General features: G+C 42.6%; 1 protein-coding gene across 2 annotated transcripts in view; it reads left to right on the top strand.

Moving 5' to 3' along the window:
• Positions 1–19737, top strand: part of LOC118099632 (MAM domain-containing glycosylphosphatidylinositol anchor protein 2) — a 177763-nt gene that overhangs the window by 112878 nt on the left and 45148 nt on the right. The window contains exons 9-10 of one of the 2 annotated variants that reach the window (XM_035144332.2): positions 3529–3822; positions 14973–15245. In XM_035144332.2, the coding sequence (XP_035000223.1) occupies positions 3529–3822; positions 14973–15245 (567 nt within the window). Of the gene's footprint in view, positions 1–3501; positions 3823–14972; positions 15246–19737 lie in introns of both variants that reach the window. The other variant, XM_035144330.2, reaches the window with a different exon arrangement.

The following is a 19737-nucleotide window of genomic DNA, read 5'->3' as shown; positions in this document are numbered from 1 at the left end:
TCTCCCTAGAAGATGACACGTCCTCTCAGCTCGATGGAGAGTTTTTTTTCTAAATCGTCTTTCGGCTCATTGTTTTGTTTTTTTGCGGCCCACAGATTACGACTCTTGGTTCACTCTTATCATCGTTGCTCCAGACACAAGACGCAGCTATTTTTAGTGAAAAAGCTCTGATGAAACCAGTCCATCCTCCAAGTCCAACACTAACAGCAGACAGACAAAGTAAACAACCAGCTGGCGAAGGAAGTGGAGCATTTAGCAGCTGAGGAGACAGATTTCTTTATTGGGAGTTGGTGGAAAAGAAAAACTGAACCAAAAGAAGAGTAGGTCTTACATTCCGCCTGGTAGACAGGAAAACGCAGAAATTCCAATGAATGATTGCATTGCTCAGTGTCTGTTGGATGTGTAAAGCAGAAACTGTTGCTTAAATTTGGAGTTATCAAGTTCAAAGTTTACAATATGTCAGTGTCATGTCCCTGTGCCTTCGTGGGTTTTCTCCGGCTGTCTCCCACAGTCCAAAGACATGCAGGTTAAGTTAATTGGAGGCTCTGAATTGCCTGTAGGTGCGAATGTGAGCATAAATGTTTGCTTGTGATATGCTGGTGAACTGTCCAGGGTGTACCCCACCTCTCACCCAGTGTCAGCTGGGATTGACCCTCAAGGATACGTGGTATAGACAATGGCTGGTTGGAGTTTACTGCATGTTTCTGCTGCCTCCAAGTGGCCTGAACATTGCAGCTATTGTTAAGGCAGGTTTTATGTTCTTGTTGAACGTGTGAAGACATTTCCATGCATCTTTCAAAGACAGAAGATTTTATTTTCTCTGACATTAACAATCATTTAAATGTGCTGTTGGTTTATGAGTCACTGTTTGATCTTGCAAAACATTAGATTCAAGGATGCATGTTGAGCTTCCACTTGCTTCTACCAGTTTGATTCATCTCTGACTCACATACAGGTCAAGGTAGTGGAGGTCCAGTAGTTTGAGTAGATTTGTACCAACTGACTCACTTAAGGGCAAAAGGAACCAACAGTTGCAGCATTGCGATGGTGGTGGGGTTGTTTCTTTTCACCCAGACAGAAAAGGGGTCAAATGAAATACAGCTGGACTCTATTTCGTTTTCTAGAGATTGCTGGAGATTTCATCACTATTAAACTTGAATGTGGCTTGACTTCATTCCAGCTCCAGCATTGTTTGGGCAGAATGACAGTGATTGGAAAATCATCAGGGAACCATGACACGGTTTCATCACCGCTGAGGAGATTTTCAATCCTCAAATTGCTGGCTGGAAACTATTTATGGGAGCAGGAGTAGAAAAAAGTCTTGGACCCTGCTGTTGGTTTGGACTTGCACAAAAATACATTCACACACACACACACACACACACACACACACACACACACACACACACACACACACACACACACACAGCACTCTAGGAGCCGATGCAATTTGCCAGGTTTACTAATTAAACAAATTTACTTGGCCAGCATGCTCGATGAGGAACCAGACTGCCTGATCCAACCTGCTAGTTTTCCTGCTTTCCAAACTAAGAACACACACACACACACACACACACACACACACACACACACACACACACACACACACACACACAGAGGCAAACCTACCACTCTGTCTTGCAATTTGGCACTTTTCACTTCTTTTATTATTCATTGCTAACTTAAATCCAGGCTCTAAAATGTCCGTTAAACAAGGGCAAAATATTTATTGGGTCATATTTTGTTACACGGCCAGCAATAATGCTATATCACCTTTGGGAGCATTCTGTTGTAAAGGCTCTGAATTATATGACGCTGTGGATGAGATTGAGTAGCTCCATAAGGACGGGGGCAGGGAAGTGAAAAGCTGCAGCGAGATGGCATCGGTGGAAGTGGTGGTGACGTGATAAGAATAATGAATGTTGAGATGATGGTGGTGGTGAAAATGGGATGAGGATTAGACACTGATGCTGATTATTTTAATTGTAACGCTGATAATGATGATTCTATCTTAGAAGGGTAATGCGATGCCATTACTTAGGATGATGTGGAGAACATAGAATGTGTTTATTATACTAGTATTGGGTGGATCATTTTATTGTCTTACTTCAGTGAGTTAGGGCCATTGACTTTGTAAAAAGATGGACGGCACATCTCTGCCTTTTTAAGTCATCCTGAAATGGATTTAAATTACTCAGAATAGAATTTGACCATCTTGAGCATGTGGACCCAGAGTCTGCTTTATAGCGATCTTTGAGAAAAATCTATTTGACATATACTAACAGATGTGTATGAGAGGGTAGGATTTATGACCTTTACTGCAGCCAGCCACCAGGTGGCGATGGAGATGCTTTGGCTTCACTTGTGGGAGCCATCATGTCATTCAGCCAAGTTACAGATTTACTTACAGGTTTGCAACCCATCAATTCCTTATCTTAGCTTAATTCCTCTACTCGAAACATAAGTGTACAGCAAGCAAAAGGCACAATTGGCACCAGTACCGTGCGGCAAGGGTTGGACATTGTCTTGGTGTGCTCATTGTTGTAAGAGGTTGCTGGCTTCATGACTAGTTTCCAGAGACATAAGCACAAAGCCTGGAAATAGTGAGAACTGGGCCTGTCCAGAGGTAACAATATCCCTCCATGAGCACCTCTAAAGCTTGCTAATTAACACATCATACAGTTTCTGAGGTCGTGCTGTCAGTTTGAGCTCCTCGGGCTGCCATCTTTAAAATCTGCTGAGACCCTGGATAGTGAATTTGCCCACCATGTCAAATAGTTTGACTCATAACCCCATGTAAAAACTTTTATGTACAGGTTATGTACAAGCGAGATATTGCATGTGAATTGGTGAGCAGTGCTAGAAGATGGATTTTATTTACTCAAGACGGCAAACAAGCATATTTACCAAAATGTCACACTCGTCTTTTAATTAATGGAGTGTTGTTATGACTGGTGAATGTAGCTGAAACAAACAACTCTGGGTGGTTTCTTTGTGGGTGAAGATGAAGTTGTAAAACATTGAAATCATATGTGGCTGTCATTGAACTAATTAACGTTTTTTAAGCAAGTCGTCAAGAGACACATCTGATTAACAAAAGGGATTTTATTGTTGTATTTCCTATTTCCGTCCCCTTTGTTCAGTTCTTGTCATTGTTCCTGGACTGATTTGGTTGAAAGGTCATTTTCTTTGACCCATATGGTTGCTTGCTTACTTGCGTGTCCACTCTTCATTGCATTGTTCATTGTTTGCCATTGCTCCTCACTGCTGCCCTACATGATGGTTTTAGTTTCGATATCGTTCAGTCCCAGCCGTTGCTGCTAAAATCTGCATGTTCCTTCCATTCAAAGCTTTGTGTGTGGCTGAGACTCAGCTTCATTGCCATTGCAACTTGGATGCTCATTCGCTCCCCCTCCCCCATCTACCCTCCACGCCACTTCTCCCTCGCAGTCGACCATTTCCTCTTACCCCGCCAGCTGACTTTCTAGAGCCCCATATCAGTCCCTCCTCTGTTTTTCTCTTTCTTAGTTCCCCCCAACCTGACAGTCCCTCGGGGCAAGTCCCCCCTGGTGGCCCGCGAGGGTGACACAGTGGAGCTGGAGTGCCTTGTTTCAGGAAAGCCCAAGCCCATCATCCTGTGGTCGCGAGCAGATAAGGAGGTGCCGATGCCGGACGGCAACATGCAGATGGAGAGCTATGATGGCGTGCTGCGTATTGTTAATGTCTCCAGGGAGATGACGGGCTCGTACCGCTGCCAGACCAGCCAGTACAATGGCTTCAACGTGAAGCCCAGAGAGGCCGAGGTGGAGCTGATCGTACAATGTGAGTAGTTATATCTGTATGTATGTGGGTGGGTGTGGATGTTGCAGCAGTGATATCATCTGTGTACGGTTTGTCAATTGTTACTGCGATGTACTTTCTTTGTATTCAGTGTGATTAATCCTAGTGTCAAGTGCATTTTCCCATTTCTACCCATCTGCGCTCATCTCATTCCCACTGAAGGATGTAAAATGAGTCCAGTCCCCTGGTTCCCTCAGTCAGGTCTGAGAGAGGAAACAGCTCCAACTCCACCTCCTACGCTGAGGGGAGGACTTCATCTGCTGAGTGTGAACTGAGCAGAACTAATATTAACAAAGGCTCAAAGCTCTAGATACTGATGTCCACGCTTATTAGGATCTGTCAACATGTTTGTGTGTGTGTGTGTGTGTTTGTACTTGTACTTCTATAACTGTGAAGAACAGTCATAGAGTCATAGACCACACAGAGTAAAGGATTTTGAAATCCAGTCCTCACAACTTATAAGGATTAAGACTTGATTTAACTGTTCAGGTTAAAATAAGGCTTTTTATGAGGGTCAGGGTTTGGTGAGGGGTAAGGGGCTGATAAATGTGTCATGCCAACGAGTGTCTTCACAGAGATAGAAGCACAATTGTGTGTGCACGTGTCTGAGTGTACGCGCACTCGCATCACAGAACCCCCGGAGACTGTGCGCCACATCTTCGGGCCTCGGACCCCCTGCCAATGCCGCTTACTGCGAAACCACTTCCCATCCTTTAAGATGTGACATTCAAAGTTGGCTTAACAGCTAATTAGAGAGCAGCTAATTTATTCCCACAAGTATTCATTCTGTATTCATTTATGGAGATATGAATGGAATATTTGCAAATGAACGTCAGCGATTCAAAGCGCTGTCACTCATTGAAGGGCCGGGGACGTTTCTCTGCGCCCAAAAAAGAATGGGAGATGGATAGGAAGGAAATTAAAGCGATCCATGTAGGGTGCTTAGCATTCTCTGGCAAGTGATTACAAGAAACAGAAAAACGGAGTCGCGTCACCGCAGCTCCATTGTTTTTTCTTGTGGCCTACTTTGTTAATCCACGCATTCTTCTTTCTCAATTTACCATAATCTAGAAAGAACCGGTGAAATGTGTGGCAATTACCATGCTGCATGCCGGCTGCCATGTTTCAAGTGTCCACATCATTCAATTTGCCAAACTGAAGACTGCAGAGAAATATCAAGAAACTTTTAAAGTGTGACCGATAAAACAGCATCGTGGCTGCAGCTCAAGTGAAGTTTTCATGCACAACAAACCTGACACTCCCACTACCAATATTTTGATTGAGCAGAATCAAGAGCAGACCCTGTTTTCTTCTCACTGACGAGGATTAGCGCATAAGTCTGCCCTCGTTTTTTCCCAAGAGTTTTATTCTACTCTTTGCTATGGTGTTCACGTTTCAGCTTAGCTGTTACCCACTGTGCTGCATTAGGAGAATTAATGAAGTTTTGATGCGCTTTGAAGAAAATGGTGTTGAGTTTTTGGCTGAATTGATTATGATTATGCAGAGATGACAGCCCATATCAAAGGTTAGTAGCTTTGCTATGCACCAGCGCTGACACTAAAAAGTAAACAAAGGATTTAGACTGGAAGATGCCCTTCGTTAATTAGCAACCCTCTGCGGATCCGCTGCCTCGTGCGAGGACGGTGCGTCGGGATAGAAACAAATTGTTGGATGCAGGAATTAAAAGGAAAAAAAACTGGTACTAATTGCTTTTCTTAAAACCAGTTTAAATCACTGTTGTATATTCACACAGTATCCTCATGGTGAACTTGTCCCCTACTTGGCCCTACTTTTAAACAAAAAAAAAAAAAATCTGCTCCCTGTAGTCTACGTGAAATATTCAAATACATCTACATAACATCACTGCCCGAGTCATTTAAAACTGTTGAAGAATGGATGATGCTGCTCTGCCCTCTGCTCCCCCCTCAGCAGAGAGTGGTTTACTGCCAGGAGCAGCAATAGGTCACAGTGATCCTGCTGCAGTTTGGAGAGCAGCAGGGGTACGTACTGCACGTACCGTTTGTCTTAGGGCGCCATCATTATAGCACGGTAAAAGCAAATAAGCCCAAACTTTCCAAAAGCTTTTTAGTCAGAAGCTACAATTTTGCAGCATTTATGAAAATATATATATATATTTTTTTTTACTGTGGTGCAGTAACATGTAACAACGTCATCTGGAAATCAGAGAGAAATAAGTGTTGCATTTAAACAAGGTCTGCACAAGATAAAGGGCAGTTTTTTTACTTGACAGTTGTTTTTCTTATAGAAGATTAAAATATAAAAATGTCCACAAAAAGATTTTCCACATTGTAAAATTGTTGGACTTCATAGTACATTTAAATATTTAAGAAATTCAAAAAGCACCATGCAAGTGCTTTATGCTGGTAGACAAATATACAGTTGTTTTTTATTGTGGATTTTCTTACAATTTAGACATCACGGATAAAGATTAGAAAGAAAATAAAAAACGAAACTGTCGCAGGTTTCCAAACAAAATATATTTGCTACTGGAATCTGGCTGGTGCAGCAGTGTCTACACAGAGAGCTGTAGCGTGGGCGGCACATTAGTAAGCAGCAGCAGTTTCCAGTTCTACCTCTGCATCCGTGCAGGTTCCGCTCAGGCCCAGTACCGTGTTGTAGGTCACCTACGTTTTGGAAACACTAATTGCATTCATAGGAATAAACTTGAAGCGTAAAAAATATGCTGCGGGTCACATTGACAGGGTTGTAGCGTGTAAGACGAACGACTAAGAAGCGCGTCTCTTTTCTCTGTCGTCACGCTGCTCCACTTCTCTCTGCTTCATTATCTTTATGCATCGGGTCTTTTTTTTGCTCACACTGTGTCTCTGAAGAGTGAAAGTCATTTGTTAGGGTACAAAAAACATGTATATTTACCGCGAGATGACATGACATTAATACTTGATGATGCATTTCATTGCTGTTTACTGTGGCTTTTTACTCACATATAAGAAAGCTTTATGTTTGTGTGTCACTTCTTTTTCAAAGTCTGTGATGGAGAAGTATTGCAATTGTTTCCCGTCTCCTAGTATTCACCCGTGTTAACCCATTAATATCTAAGACACTGAATGAAACCGTACTTTAAAACCTAAGCGTTGGATAGGAATATTGCCATCCTCTAAAAGAGAGTTTTTATTGTCAATCGTTGCGTTTTCCACAAACTCCATGAAAGTTTTTTAAAAATCAAAGATATCAGCAAACTGAGTCTTGGGTCAGCAGGTCAGCAGTGACATCGTGTGGGTCCGAATCTTCTTTTTCGTCAATTAAACTCTGCTGTGATCTGCTTCAATCATCAGCCGTCGTCTTAAACGCTACTTCTTTGCAGGGAAAGAGTGCAAACAAACAAACTACCTTTCTCAAAATGTATTTCATCAGTCATGTGTCTTGAAAACAATGACATTATTTATGAGATGCACTAAAAGGAGAAGCATGCAATTATCGCACCCGGTCTTAAGTATAGACGCATGTGTTGCATCTGGTCTTAAACCAGAACTGCATTTGGTACGGAAATTTAAATCTGTGAAGTAAAGACACAAACTATTTCCACAATCATCATACATGTGCTGTAAGGAGTAGAGCTCAAGCTGCTAAACATTCTCCACCACTATCTACAATATATGCACATAAATGCCCAAAACTTAACATAAACACAACATATATATCAGCAAAAACAACTCGAAACAGTATTTGAAAAGGTGGCTGCTGAAGAAAGGAAACGTGATCCCCAGCAGAAGTGTGACAGAGCCGTGGCACGACTTGAATGCAATGCAGCGGCATCCGGTGGACATGGGTAAATGTGGAGAGGAGGGGAGATGCCAAGAGGACTGATGCAAAGTTCCCTCTCAGTCTGAAGACACAAGGATGAAGACTCGCTGTAAAGATGACAAGGCAGAAACAAACAAGAATAACAAGAAAAAGGGCGAAGAAAAACTGTTTCACTTCAATCAGCAGCCACCTGCTTGTCTGGTCTGACAGATGATCTCGGGGGAAGAGAGGAGGAGCAAGACCTCCAGACTATAAATTCAGGTGGCCTTAAATAGCTACGATGAATAGTAAAAATAAAAAAAGCCTAGGGTTTTAAATTCATTATATCCTTTCATTCTGCCCCAGTTAAATCAAGAATGATATACATCCATAGTAAAACCAGAAGACTGTGTTTTTTCAGAAGCAAAGGCCTGATTCTCATGAACTTGTGAATGGCATGTTTCATAGGGAAGGTCAATACCATGACCACTCTCTGGCAAGATTCCTCTCCTCCGACATGCAAGCAGAAAAGGTCACGTCCTCTTCTCCTCTGCTGCCCCCTCAGTTTCAGTGACAAGTGGACAAGGGTCACTTACAGGGAGAGAGAGTTGTTAGTGACACCCACATGGAGGCGACAGGCCTCTGAAGGCGAGGGACAGGGAGAGAATGAGATACCAAGGGTTCAGGTGAACGCCACACGCCATTGTTAATCTTCCCTGAAGTTGATTCGCTTTGGCGTGTAGTTGCATCATAGGATGACACACACGGAACAAGACACTGAGGGAGAAACTCTGTCTCTTCCTTTCAACACAATTTATTCAGAAGAAGGCTATTATTTCTGATTATGTAGAATTATTTTAATAAAGCACTGCTTTTCTTGATGTCATACAGCACTTTCGTGTGTTCTTCATCTTCAAAGGCCACCACATAATGAAGAGGCTTATTAGGGCTTTGGTATTGATAAATCAATCATTCTGCCATGTTCTCACTTCAGAGCCAATTCTCCCCGTCAGACTCTAGTTACTTATTAATAGTTGGCATCAAAGCCCGAGTTTAAAAAGCACAAACAATCTGCTCTTGACTTGCTAGATTGCTTTGACTCAATCTGAGTATAGTGGGGAAATGTGTCCACCGTGTGTACACACCGACACACACCCTTGACTCTGTTGTGTTTGCCAAGCACACAGACCTTTGCTCGTCGTTTTCAGCGTGAGAATTTACTTTATTAACACGAGCCAGCCCTTCGTTTGTTGTTTGCTCCGCATGCCTGTCGGTATGCCCCCCTGCCTTATTTCTCTTTTGGCCTGTCTCATGGTGTGTAAGCACAAGCCAATCCCTCTGAGATGCTTTTCTCGCCTCCATTTCCAGGTCCCAGCATGAGCAACCCGCCTTTGGTGGTGAGCCATGTGCAAAGCCGCGTTTAGTAACTTGATCAAGGGGACTGAGGTACAGTCCTCTGAAGCAAAGAGCATTAGAGGCGTGAAGGAACGACTCTGGCAAGTCAACAGCTTTGATATGTAAAAACCTGCATCTGTTGGCTGGCAGAGGCAACGCCACGAGGAGAGGTAGAGGGAATGGCAGACGTTCGCCTTTAGAATTGTCACACTAATAGAATTGCAAACGCCAAAATCCCAAGCTGTGACACACTAATGTTCTTAGTCAAACTGACTTGGCATGGTCCAGGGGCTTGAGAGAGGAAGTGAAGAAACAGAGAGAAAAGAGAGGGAAGACGGAGGCTGAGAGTGGTGTCCTGTCCTAGATACCACTGTCTGTCACAGTGAGAGTTATCAAGCTCTCCTTCGGCACAGATGCACAGGAACCTTTTATCCCAGCATCCTTCTGCTCCCGCTCACATCGTCCATGACACCTGCCTGATGCAACCATGCGATTGTCCCCCTGAGCGAGGGGCCTTGCTATCTGACATACATCAAAAAGACACACCGGGATAAAGAGCTACCGTCTGGGCAAAAGTGATGAGCAGAATTACACGATGATTGTTTTTAATTAATTTTTCCTTCCTGCATCAAGACGGCCCGCAATGCTGGCCCCTGAGGCCCACTCTAATGTGAATCATATTAGAGCGATTCACATTAGCCTAACGCCAGCAAATTAATCTTTTGCATTACGGCGGAGCTCGCGCACACCACATTTGGGGATGGAATTTTTAATAACCCTTTTTTATGGAACAATATTGAATTGACCAGCTGCATCAGACCCACACCAGAAAAGGTCAGCGGATGTGTAGGTTGTAAACACGAGACTTCACACGGTTTGGACAGAATAATTCATAACTTGGTCAATGGCTGAGCTAAAGCCATTAGCGGATCACCAGGCTACTCCTCGCCCTGCAGAGTTTACATTGATTATCATTAATTGTATATTTATGTTCATAAATTCTCCTCAAGTTTTAATAACTGTATGGTAATGCAGACGGTGCTTAAGTTCATTGTTTGATTGCTGCGGCTGTTGCGTGAGGGAAGGAGGGCGCGTTGGTGCGGAGCAGTGTTCCCCTACATTATTCAACACAGGGACTCATTATAAATCAGTTGAATCAGGGTTATCATTTTATATTCTGTATATAACTGTTTGACTTCCTAATGAATGTCTTTTCTTCTATCAAGACTTAATGGTGAAGCGTGTTATGTTACAAAGGAAATGCTCCCTGAAGGATGCATTTGCTTCCATCCCAAAACAAGGCCCTTTGTTTTTCTTTTACACTCCCACGCACGGCTGCTGAACACAGTTGTGAGCAAAATGTGAAATATTTCAGACTGGAGTGCTGCTCTGTCGCGTGTTAATCCGACACATGTCAACAGACAGTGAATACATGAGGAACAAGGAGAACGGATGTCACACGAGGCATCAGCAGCGGAAACTCAGTGCACTAGGCCCTGTTCAGACCTGGTATTAACATCCGTCCTGAATCACAAGTTAGTCTGTTCATACATGGCAATAAAATATGTTTGATTCGTGATGAAACTGCAGCAGGTCAGAAGACATCCTTCATATGTGGCCCAGGACGCATTTACAATGACACAGCCAAGAGAGTGTGGCCACGTAACTCATGATCCGTTGAGGACACACCTCGGTGCGTCCAGACCTGTACGTCACGCTTTGCACGTGTGTTTGAATCCCAGGATGGATGTTAACACCAGGACTGAGCAGGCTCATTACTCAAACAGCATTCTCTAGTTGTGTATTTCCTTTTTATTCTACCTTATACTTCTTCTCCACCACATTTCAGAGAGAAAATGTGTACGCTTTACTAAAGATTCTACATAAAAAACGTGATCTGATGTATAATTCCTCGTAAAAACAAAACCAATTGTTCTAGACCTCTTTGACTTCTTACCACTTACCAAACAGCAGACCCTAGATGAGGCCAATTGTATGTGTCTAGTAGTTAGTTATTCTGCTCGAGGAGAGATTTCCCCTTCAAACTTCTCAGATTTACATAATAATGAAATTATGCATTATTTTTGCAAGAAATAATCCAGTAAAACTGTGTGTAGAAGAGCAAATTATTTTCTTGTTCCCTACAATCAACTCATTATAACCTAAATTTATCTTGTGGGACTGGACTAAACTCTACATTAGGTAGTTAAAAGTAGCGCCCCCTCCCCCGGCTAGAGCAGTTAATGCCATTGACACACTGTTGCAACAATCTAATGCTCAGTGGTCTTTATTTACCTCAGTGGCAAACCAAACCAGACCTTTATTTGGGACAGGCTTATTTTTATTTCCAGTCTCCCCCTTTCACCATTTTATGCAAACTGCCAACTCCCTCCTTGTTTACCCTCTGCCTTCATTAAATCTGTTTAATGTCCATTTACACAGCTCTAATTCCACTCTTGATACACGCTCTGAAATATGGCCACATTAAAAAAACTCGCAGCCTTCCTTTTATAGGTGGACCTTTATTGTGTTGAGTTTTGTTGACAATAGCTTAACACTGATCCATCGTACAGCAAAGAAGACAAGAGTGGAATAAATTATGAAAGAAAGATTCCTTTTTTTTTTTTTTTACCCTTCTTATATTAGCAAGAATTTATTTGTTAGTACAGACCACAGCACCTATATTATTTCTAACTAAGCCATTATTTCGAAACCTAGGTTATTACCTCAACATTATATTGTGCCTGTAGTCTTCTTTGCTCTAAGTGCTATTATTTCTGATACATAATTTATTTTGCTAATAAATATTTTTACCTCAATGCAGACGTTTTACTCGTAACATAGTATTTGTATGTTGCTGTGGTGCTTCCCACATGTTTTGTACTACACCTCCACCACCAAGATGTGCATACTGTGAGAGAAGACTAAAAAAGGAATGACCAAATTAACATTCAGATGCATAGAAGAAGTGGTAACCATACATGCTTCAAGTACGTATACACTGGCTTGCATGTCTTTCTCTCGATGCACTCACCTGAAGTGCACGTAAGAAAAAGCGAAAGCCATTTTGACTGAAGTTGAAGTTTACTCTAAACCAGTCAAGCGGTATTTCAGAGATGCAGGTGCACACATGCACACCAATTCACCTCAGCTTCCTCCTCCCTGTAGATGGCAGCCCACGTGGACTGCGGGGAAAAGGTCTCTGTGCTCCTAAATGTTGTTTTTCCTCCACTTTACTGTCACCGTATCCACCGGCGACCGATGATGGATTATTTCTCAGCCAGTGCTCAGGGTTTTCCCTCGGCCTGTGACTCACAGCAACTCCGAGCCCTCTCCCACCTTTCGCCGCTGCACTAACCATAGCGAGCGCTGCTCTGGGAATATTACAGAGGACCTTTTTGCTCCTTTCGCCTCATGTTTGCTGGGCAGCTGTTCCACAGGAAGACGCACAGGGGGGGGGGATGCGGCATGTGCCCTTGTTTAAAGGATGCTTTTGTTACATAAGAGATTTGATTTGTTTTTCATTTGCTGCAGACCCTAACCCTGTCTTCATTTGTCTCTCTGTGTGAATAGAAATGCACTTACTGCAATTTGGTGTAGTGCCACTCAGGGAGGCTGTGGAGCTGGGCTGTGATTCACCGACACAAACAAACCTACAATTTTAATGTGATAAGTAGAGATTGGGAGTCTCTTGGAGTCACAGATAAGCCACTGGGTTTGGGTGAAAGCCCAGGAAAGGCTTGTTTGAAGGAGGAGCTGATTGCTGTTTCGTTTTTACGCTGATTAAGGCCACTTCGCTCTCCACCTCGTGAACAGCATCAGCTGACAAACTTTTTTTTCGTTCTCTTGGAAGATTTGAGTTCACTTCTTCTTTCACCCAGTGTGTGATGGTTTATTATATTTCTCATTATCTCATCAAATGGTGTGGCATTAATTATGGTAGCTGCTGTGTGAATTGCAGGATGTGTGATAATCAGCATAGAGGGCAACAAGTTAAATCCCACTGGTATATGTAGGTGTATATTGTTTGATCTCTGCTTTTGCACTTCTGGATGACCTGCCCTGCTCTATAGCCTGGGCTGAGGTTAACTCTAATATGTGCAACAGAAAAAAATGTTAAATAATTCAAGTTGTCTCTTGTAATAACACAGTTAGCACATTCATCATTCAACTCCTCGTTCCTTTAAAAGATTTATTTCAGCGTCTTCCCCATATTTTATTAAAAAAAATGGCTGTTTGAGGTTGAAGATAATGACGTTAATTGTGCAATCAAATGATGTGCTGTAAATTTTAATAAACAGTTTGTTTAATTGCATATCCTATCAAGTTCAGAAGGCTCAGTAATTATATTATATTATCTGGTGTGAATAATGTAGAAGATTATGTCGCAGATTCAATCAGGTAATCAGTGATCTGTAACAGATTACATTTTAAAAAGTAGCATCCCCAGCCCTGGCTGTAGCTCCCCGCCTCTCCTTTACTCAGAGAGGAATTATGCAGATGTCAGGCTATTAAGGGGCTGTGTGTCATTCTGCCTCTTCTCTCCAGTGTTCGCTGTTGTTTTTCAAGCCCTGCCGTGACTTTTGTCAAGCATCTGTGTGAGCATGTCAAGAGCAAAGATGCTTAAGACGGGGAAATTATTCGCAACCAGTCTCAGTGCGTTTCACAGGCAAGCGCTTCCATTTTGTCCTCTAGAAAAAAGAACTACAGATTAATTTGTCCCCATGCACATGAATCAAGCAAATATTTAACAAATATCCAGATTCAATCCATCCAAACCATTATCTACAGCACTTATCCTCTGAGGGTGCACTCTCAGAGTGAGAGCCTCTGAACTTTCTGCGGAGTTTCTCCTGGCAGACCCCTAGTAAACACTTCAGAGGATGTCGAAGTGAGCCGCTGTGAGAACACAATACACCAGGATGAAGACACCGATGAAGATGTCGAGAGAGCTTTTGGTGATAAGGGCTGATGCCTTTGTTGATGTGCTATAAACAAAAACATGTGATCTCCGTCGCCGAATCAATACGCTACGTCCTTCCTCTGCCTCAGCACCCCTCACCTCAGCGCTCTCGAGATTTCCGTGTTGTTGTGAGCAGAGAATCCTCTGCTGTTTTGTGGAGGCAACCTCCAGAGGAAGTCCTGACCCAATTGAGCAGACATTCTCCTGAGTTCACATCTGAGGATGAAGAGGTGACGCCTGTCAGACACTGGAATAAGTTATTAATTTTCCATTTTGAAAGCTTGAGATGCACTTCATCATGCTGTTCCCAATTTTCTGTGAAGCGTGACTGATTTCATTCAGAACTTTGTTCCCGCACCCTTGCCTGCTCTCAGTTTTTCATTAGTGGCTGAGTAGTATTGACTCTGCAGATGTGATTGTTTAAAGTTTACTTACAACTTGCTCACTTTTTCCCTCTGCTCAATAGACCCTTTCATGTCCTAATGTTGGAGCGTCCTCTGAAATATTTCTCTCCCTTTCTGTCCTTGTATGATTCAAATGCTTGTCTTTGAAAAAGCTGTGATTTTCTAACCATGTTGTGTTCTTTGGTCTAAGGTCCGAGTTTTGAGAACATCGCTCAAACCCATTTCCCTTGTTTTCACTTTCATGACATGTCCATGTTTGAGTTTTTCAATAAATGTATTTATTCTTCTCACACCTAATCCTTCTAGATGTAGAAGTCTGACTGTCTTTTTTGTCTTCCAGATCTTTTTCTCTGTTAATATTATACCTCAGGGGGTTACAGACAATCTAGTCTGACCGAAAGGGCCCTTGTCTGAATAGTGTCTGGCTTGTATGGACTTCAGTGCATCTTCCACCTACTCACTCTTTTCTCTCTTCTCCTTTATGCCCTCTTTAACGACTTTTTTTCATCTTCCTTTGATATTGCCATTGCATTGACATCCTTGAAGGACCTTTCTATCCCTATCAAACTTTAGCTGAACTCGTCTGAGCCTTTCTGTCTCTTGCGCAGACCCGCCGACAGTGGAACCGGTTTACAGCGAGATGCGTCAGGGCCTCGGGAGACCTGTGGTGATGACCTGCAGGGTGCTGCGAGCCCACCCCTCCCGTGTGCTAAGATTCGAGTGGCTTCTATCAAACCGGCTGCTCCACGCCGGAGCATTCGACGCCCAAAAAGATGAGACGGAGTACACGATCCGCAGCCTCAACCGCGACGGCTGGGGGGAGTACACCTGTAATGTCATCAACGAGGCCGGTGCAGGCAAATGCACCTTCCAGGTCACAGGTAAAGACTTGTCACATTGTTCTTATTGTTGTAATGTCTATTATCACACTGTACACATGCACTTTACAGTAACAGCACCGGCAGATTCACATTTTGAGATTCTTAGTAATCTGCTGCTTAATTAACTCATCAAGTCAGAGCTTTTGTGACGGGGCCGTGCTGATGTAAAGGATTGTTTGATTGTTTGGTTGTTGGCACCAAACTAGCTCGACGATGTTAAGGGAACGTTCTTGGTTTGTGTTATCATACCTTTATCGTCATGGTTACAATAATAAACACGTGGTTAAGGTTATAGATGATCTACATGACTGCTCTCCTAAAGCCTTCTGATCACCACCTGGTTGTTGGCTGCTGTAAAGGTTATAAATCTTGCCGCCTCTATGTTACTGGATGGGACATGGACCAAATTAATATGTGAAAATACACGTCAACAAAAAAGTCGCAGTTTCTGTCATTTTAAGTCGATTTGATCACTCTGGTTTGGGTTCAAGTTTCAATATTTCTGGTAAGTCTGTTTTAAATTAGTTATTTGATGCTATAGAAACGGGTTGAAACATCATGATTGACAGCGAAGACTGACTCGTGATTGGTCGAGCTTGTGTAAAGCAGGGCCTGACTACTGTGGCTCCACCCCACGATCACTCTGTGTGAAGGCAGTGTTTATATTTTATCTTTATGTACAATCTGTGATTAAAAGAAACAAATGTTGACTGTCAGTTTGAAATGGTTAACAAACAGCAGTCTCCTGTGTTAAAGACCAGTGCTGCTGCAACGACTGTCAGCTGCAGCTACCTAGAGAATTAAGCTAACATTAGCTCTGTGAGTTGTTTGAAAATGCTGTCACCAGCTCCCTTTTAATTGTCCAAACTTGTAAAACAAGAATGCTCTGAAAGGATTGTAATGCATTTGATAACAACATCCAGGATATATTGTAGACTGATCCTTGTAACGTTTGAAGATGTGGAAAAAAAACAATCTGTCTTGTTCCTGTTTTGCAAACTGGGGCAATTGTTGTCCTAGTTTTGTAACTTTGAGGAAAAAACGCAGGATCAGAATCCATTTTCATTCAAACAACGTGAAACCCTTTTTCGGCTGCTTAGCTTATTAACTTAGACAAACAAGGCAGTGGTTAGATGTATGTTTTATTCTTTGTACTCTCAAACAGTATGTTTCACTTGGAACATTGTTTAGAACTCAATGGTTTGTGTAGCTTGGATGACAAGTTTGAAACAAACAGATCCTGGAGCAGCTTCCACAGAATTTATACTTCACAGTTTTTGTGCAGTTTTTGTTTAACAGGACTTATAATCCAACCAAATGGCTTAAGTATGAAAAAACGAATCAGTCTTGGAGGAAGACAGTCTTGGAGGAAAGGCTGTGTTATGCTAAGACAGTATGTAACACAGTCTTGGAGGAAAGGCTGTGTTATGCTAAGACAGTATGTAACACACTAGTTAGTCAGACTTTTCTAAAATTTGCAATTTCCATTAAACAACAGTTTAAATTAAATTACAACAAATTTATAGGTTAACAAACCTTCTGTGCCTAGGTGCATTTGTTCAGCTAACATTTTATATTTCCTGTTATTTAAAAGTTACATAATGTACCACTTGTCAGATTTCAATGGGTCCATCATTAACCAGAAGGTCGACAGTTGTGCAAGATATTGAACCCCAAATTGCCCCTGTGTGTATGATAGAGAAAGTGCTGCACTGTCTGAATGTGTGTGTGAATGACAAAACTGTGCTGTAAAGCTCTATATATTTGCAGAAGAACAGAAAAAAATGCTATCAAAGAAAATTAGTCAAGCCTGACCTGAACCCGACAGGCATTTTGTTATTTGTGCTTATTGTAGGACAGGCACATGCAGCATAAAAGATCAAGTAGAGAGTCCTGCCAATGTGACCGAGCCCAACCTTTCGTCAGGTCCTGATGGGTCCACAATGTAATGCACACATCAGTGGTGTACAAAAAAAACTTTTACTCAACTTTGTCCGTCTTGAATTGGCTCTTGATGGCAGATGTTTTCCATTCATTCTCACTTCTGCATGTCTATAACCAGTTCCCCGGTTAGACAGCTACAGTTGGGCTCCACAAACATACAAAGGTCCTTAGTGTTCTCGGATGCCTTTGCTTGTGACAGAAAATGAATGAAATAAAAGGAAGACTGACAGAAATAACATCATAGATTGTCAGTCTAAATAACAATCGACACATCAATGGGACGTGTCAGTCATGTCGGCTCTTTCTCTGCCCTAAAGTACAAAAGCCGTTCTGTCAGATAACACGCACTTGGCCTCTTCCCTCTACCTTTTTGAGATTGCCTCTGTTTTTGGATTGTTTTTTTCACGAGCACCAAGTGTCCATCTCCTACTTGGTTGTTATGACAGGACCAAATTAGTTTGGCCACACTCAGTGACCGCAGGAACTCTGGCCAAGGTTTCAATCTCCCAGACCTCCCATTAGAGACAGGAGCTGCAGGGTCACAGGAGGAGTGTTTGTCACTTTGATCCTCTGCCACTTAGGTCGCTCTCCTCTTTGATACTGTCCATTTCTCTCTATCTATTGCTGTCTTCTAATCATACCTTTTCTCCACTCGATTTTTACGATCACTTTGCTTTCTCTTTGTCCACGTTGTCTTCCCCTCATTCGTCATCCTTCTCATTTAAAACGTCTCCCCCCTCTTCCTGTGTGTCATAAATCAGAACGGAGACAGAAGCAGATAGCACCCTCTAGCCATTTGTTTTTCTCAACAGAGCAGGGGTTTTGCCTGCTATTGCTCACCCTCCACTCCCCTTCTTTCCCTTTCATCCTCCATCCCTCCTTCCCCTTCTCTCCCGCCACCGCTCCATTCCTCCCTCCCAATGCTCCAGATTCCCACCATCTGGACTCAGTGGTTGCCAAAGGTATGGAGGCTCTTTTAGTAAGCCCCCTGGGTGCATGAGCATGGTGCAGAAAATCTACTTTGGTTCCTCCCATCATCTATGAAATCTGGCGCGCCCTATTCCCTTAACTCCAGCTCTTATTCTCCAAGATTTGTTTTGATTTTTATCCTGAAACCCACCAGTCACAGTGTGAGATCCACAATGTTCTGTAGTGTGGTTGAAATAAATCATGTGCTGGAGAGGCAGGTTGCAGCTCCTCTTTGACTTGTGAGCCCACTTCCAGATGAAGCTCATGAAATATTTGTTGCGGCTCTTACATTGAGGTGGTATCTTGGTTTGCTCACTTTACCGAGTAAAGACAGGTGGACGCCCCAGTGGAAATCCCTTCACCACTCTCTCCCCCTGACTCCTTCATAAAGAACATAGCAGACCGCAGTTCTGGCCCGAAGCCGAAGTGACTCGATTGAACCCGCAGGCTCAGTCGACGCGGCGTGGAAAACATACATGTTACCATGCCGACAGACACATGCAAACACACCAAAGTCGGGCAGGAGGCCACTCTCAGGACAATATATTCTGAAGCCTCAGAAATTACGTGTGCCAGGGGAGCATGTGTGTGCATGTGCATGGATGCCCATGTGCCAAGCCATTGGGACATCTGTGGAAACAGTGAGTTGGCAGTAGTGGCCAAGTTGGCCATTAAATTGTGCCAGGGGAGAAACCCCTCCGAGGGACGTAATGTGTATCACTGAGCTTTGGCTCATGCTCTCTGTCATGGGAACCCTGAGTTTCTTTTTTTTGTTGTTGTTGTTTTTTTATTTGTTTGTTTTTTTCATGCTTCTCCCAAATCTTTGGGTCTTCAGGCTGTGTTTTTGTTCTTATTTCATTCTGGTCTGATGCAGTGAGTCTGCAGTTTACTTTACATCCTGTCCTCAGGCTGCAAATGTGCACTGAGGAAGCAGTGATAGGGTGAAACAAGGGTCTCGTATAACCCGAACCTGAAAAATACAGGGGACGTGCAACATTTAACTGTTGCATTCTCATAAAGGTGTGGCAGTAAAGAAAAAAAAGTCAAAATTTAAGGAGCAGAGTTGAGATATTCACGCATTGCACAAACAATCAGCATAAAAATAATCAAATTACTATCAAACTGATAATGCAAAGCTAGTCCAGACATCTTCCTCTTTCTTCCCCCTCACTGAACATGCTTCTGAACAACATACAGTTTTCCTGGAATTCAAAAATGCACAATGAAAGTACAAATGATATTTCTCATTCCTCTCACACATAATCCCTCTCTTTGGCAGCCCGTCATCAATTAGAAGAGGAAGGAAATTGTCAGGGACAATGTTCACATATTCTTTGTATGTATTTTGAGATTCTGAGTAATGATGTGCTTGTAAGGCTCCAGTTTCTATTTTTATTGTAACCGATATTCCTAATGATGCAGAAATCACATTTTGGAACTCGGTGCCTGAAGTTGGCTGCAATCAGATATTTTTATACTAGGAGAGAATCGTATTTTCTTTAATGTGACTCACACTCTCTGTTTTTAAGGCCACTTGGTTGGCTTCTCCGAATTCAGTCTTTTTTATTACGTGATGACT

Source organism: Hippoglossus stenolepis, chromosome 20, assembly GCF_022539355.2.
Source record: "Hippoglossus stenolepis isolate QCI-W04-F060 chromosome 20, HSTE1.2, whole genome shotgun sequence".
In the NCBI taxonomy this organism is placed as follows: Eukaryota; Metazoa; Chordata; class Actinopteri; order Pleuronectiformes; family Pleuronectidae; genus Hippoglossus; species Hippoglossus stenolepis.
The sequence above is the reverse complement of the archived record's forward strand: the minus strand, read 5'-3'. Positions and strand labels throughout refer to the sequence as shown.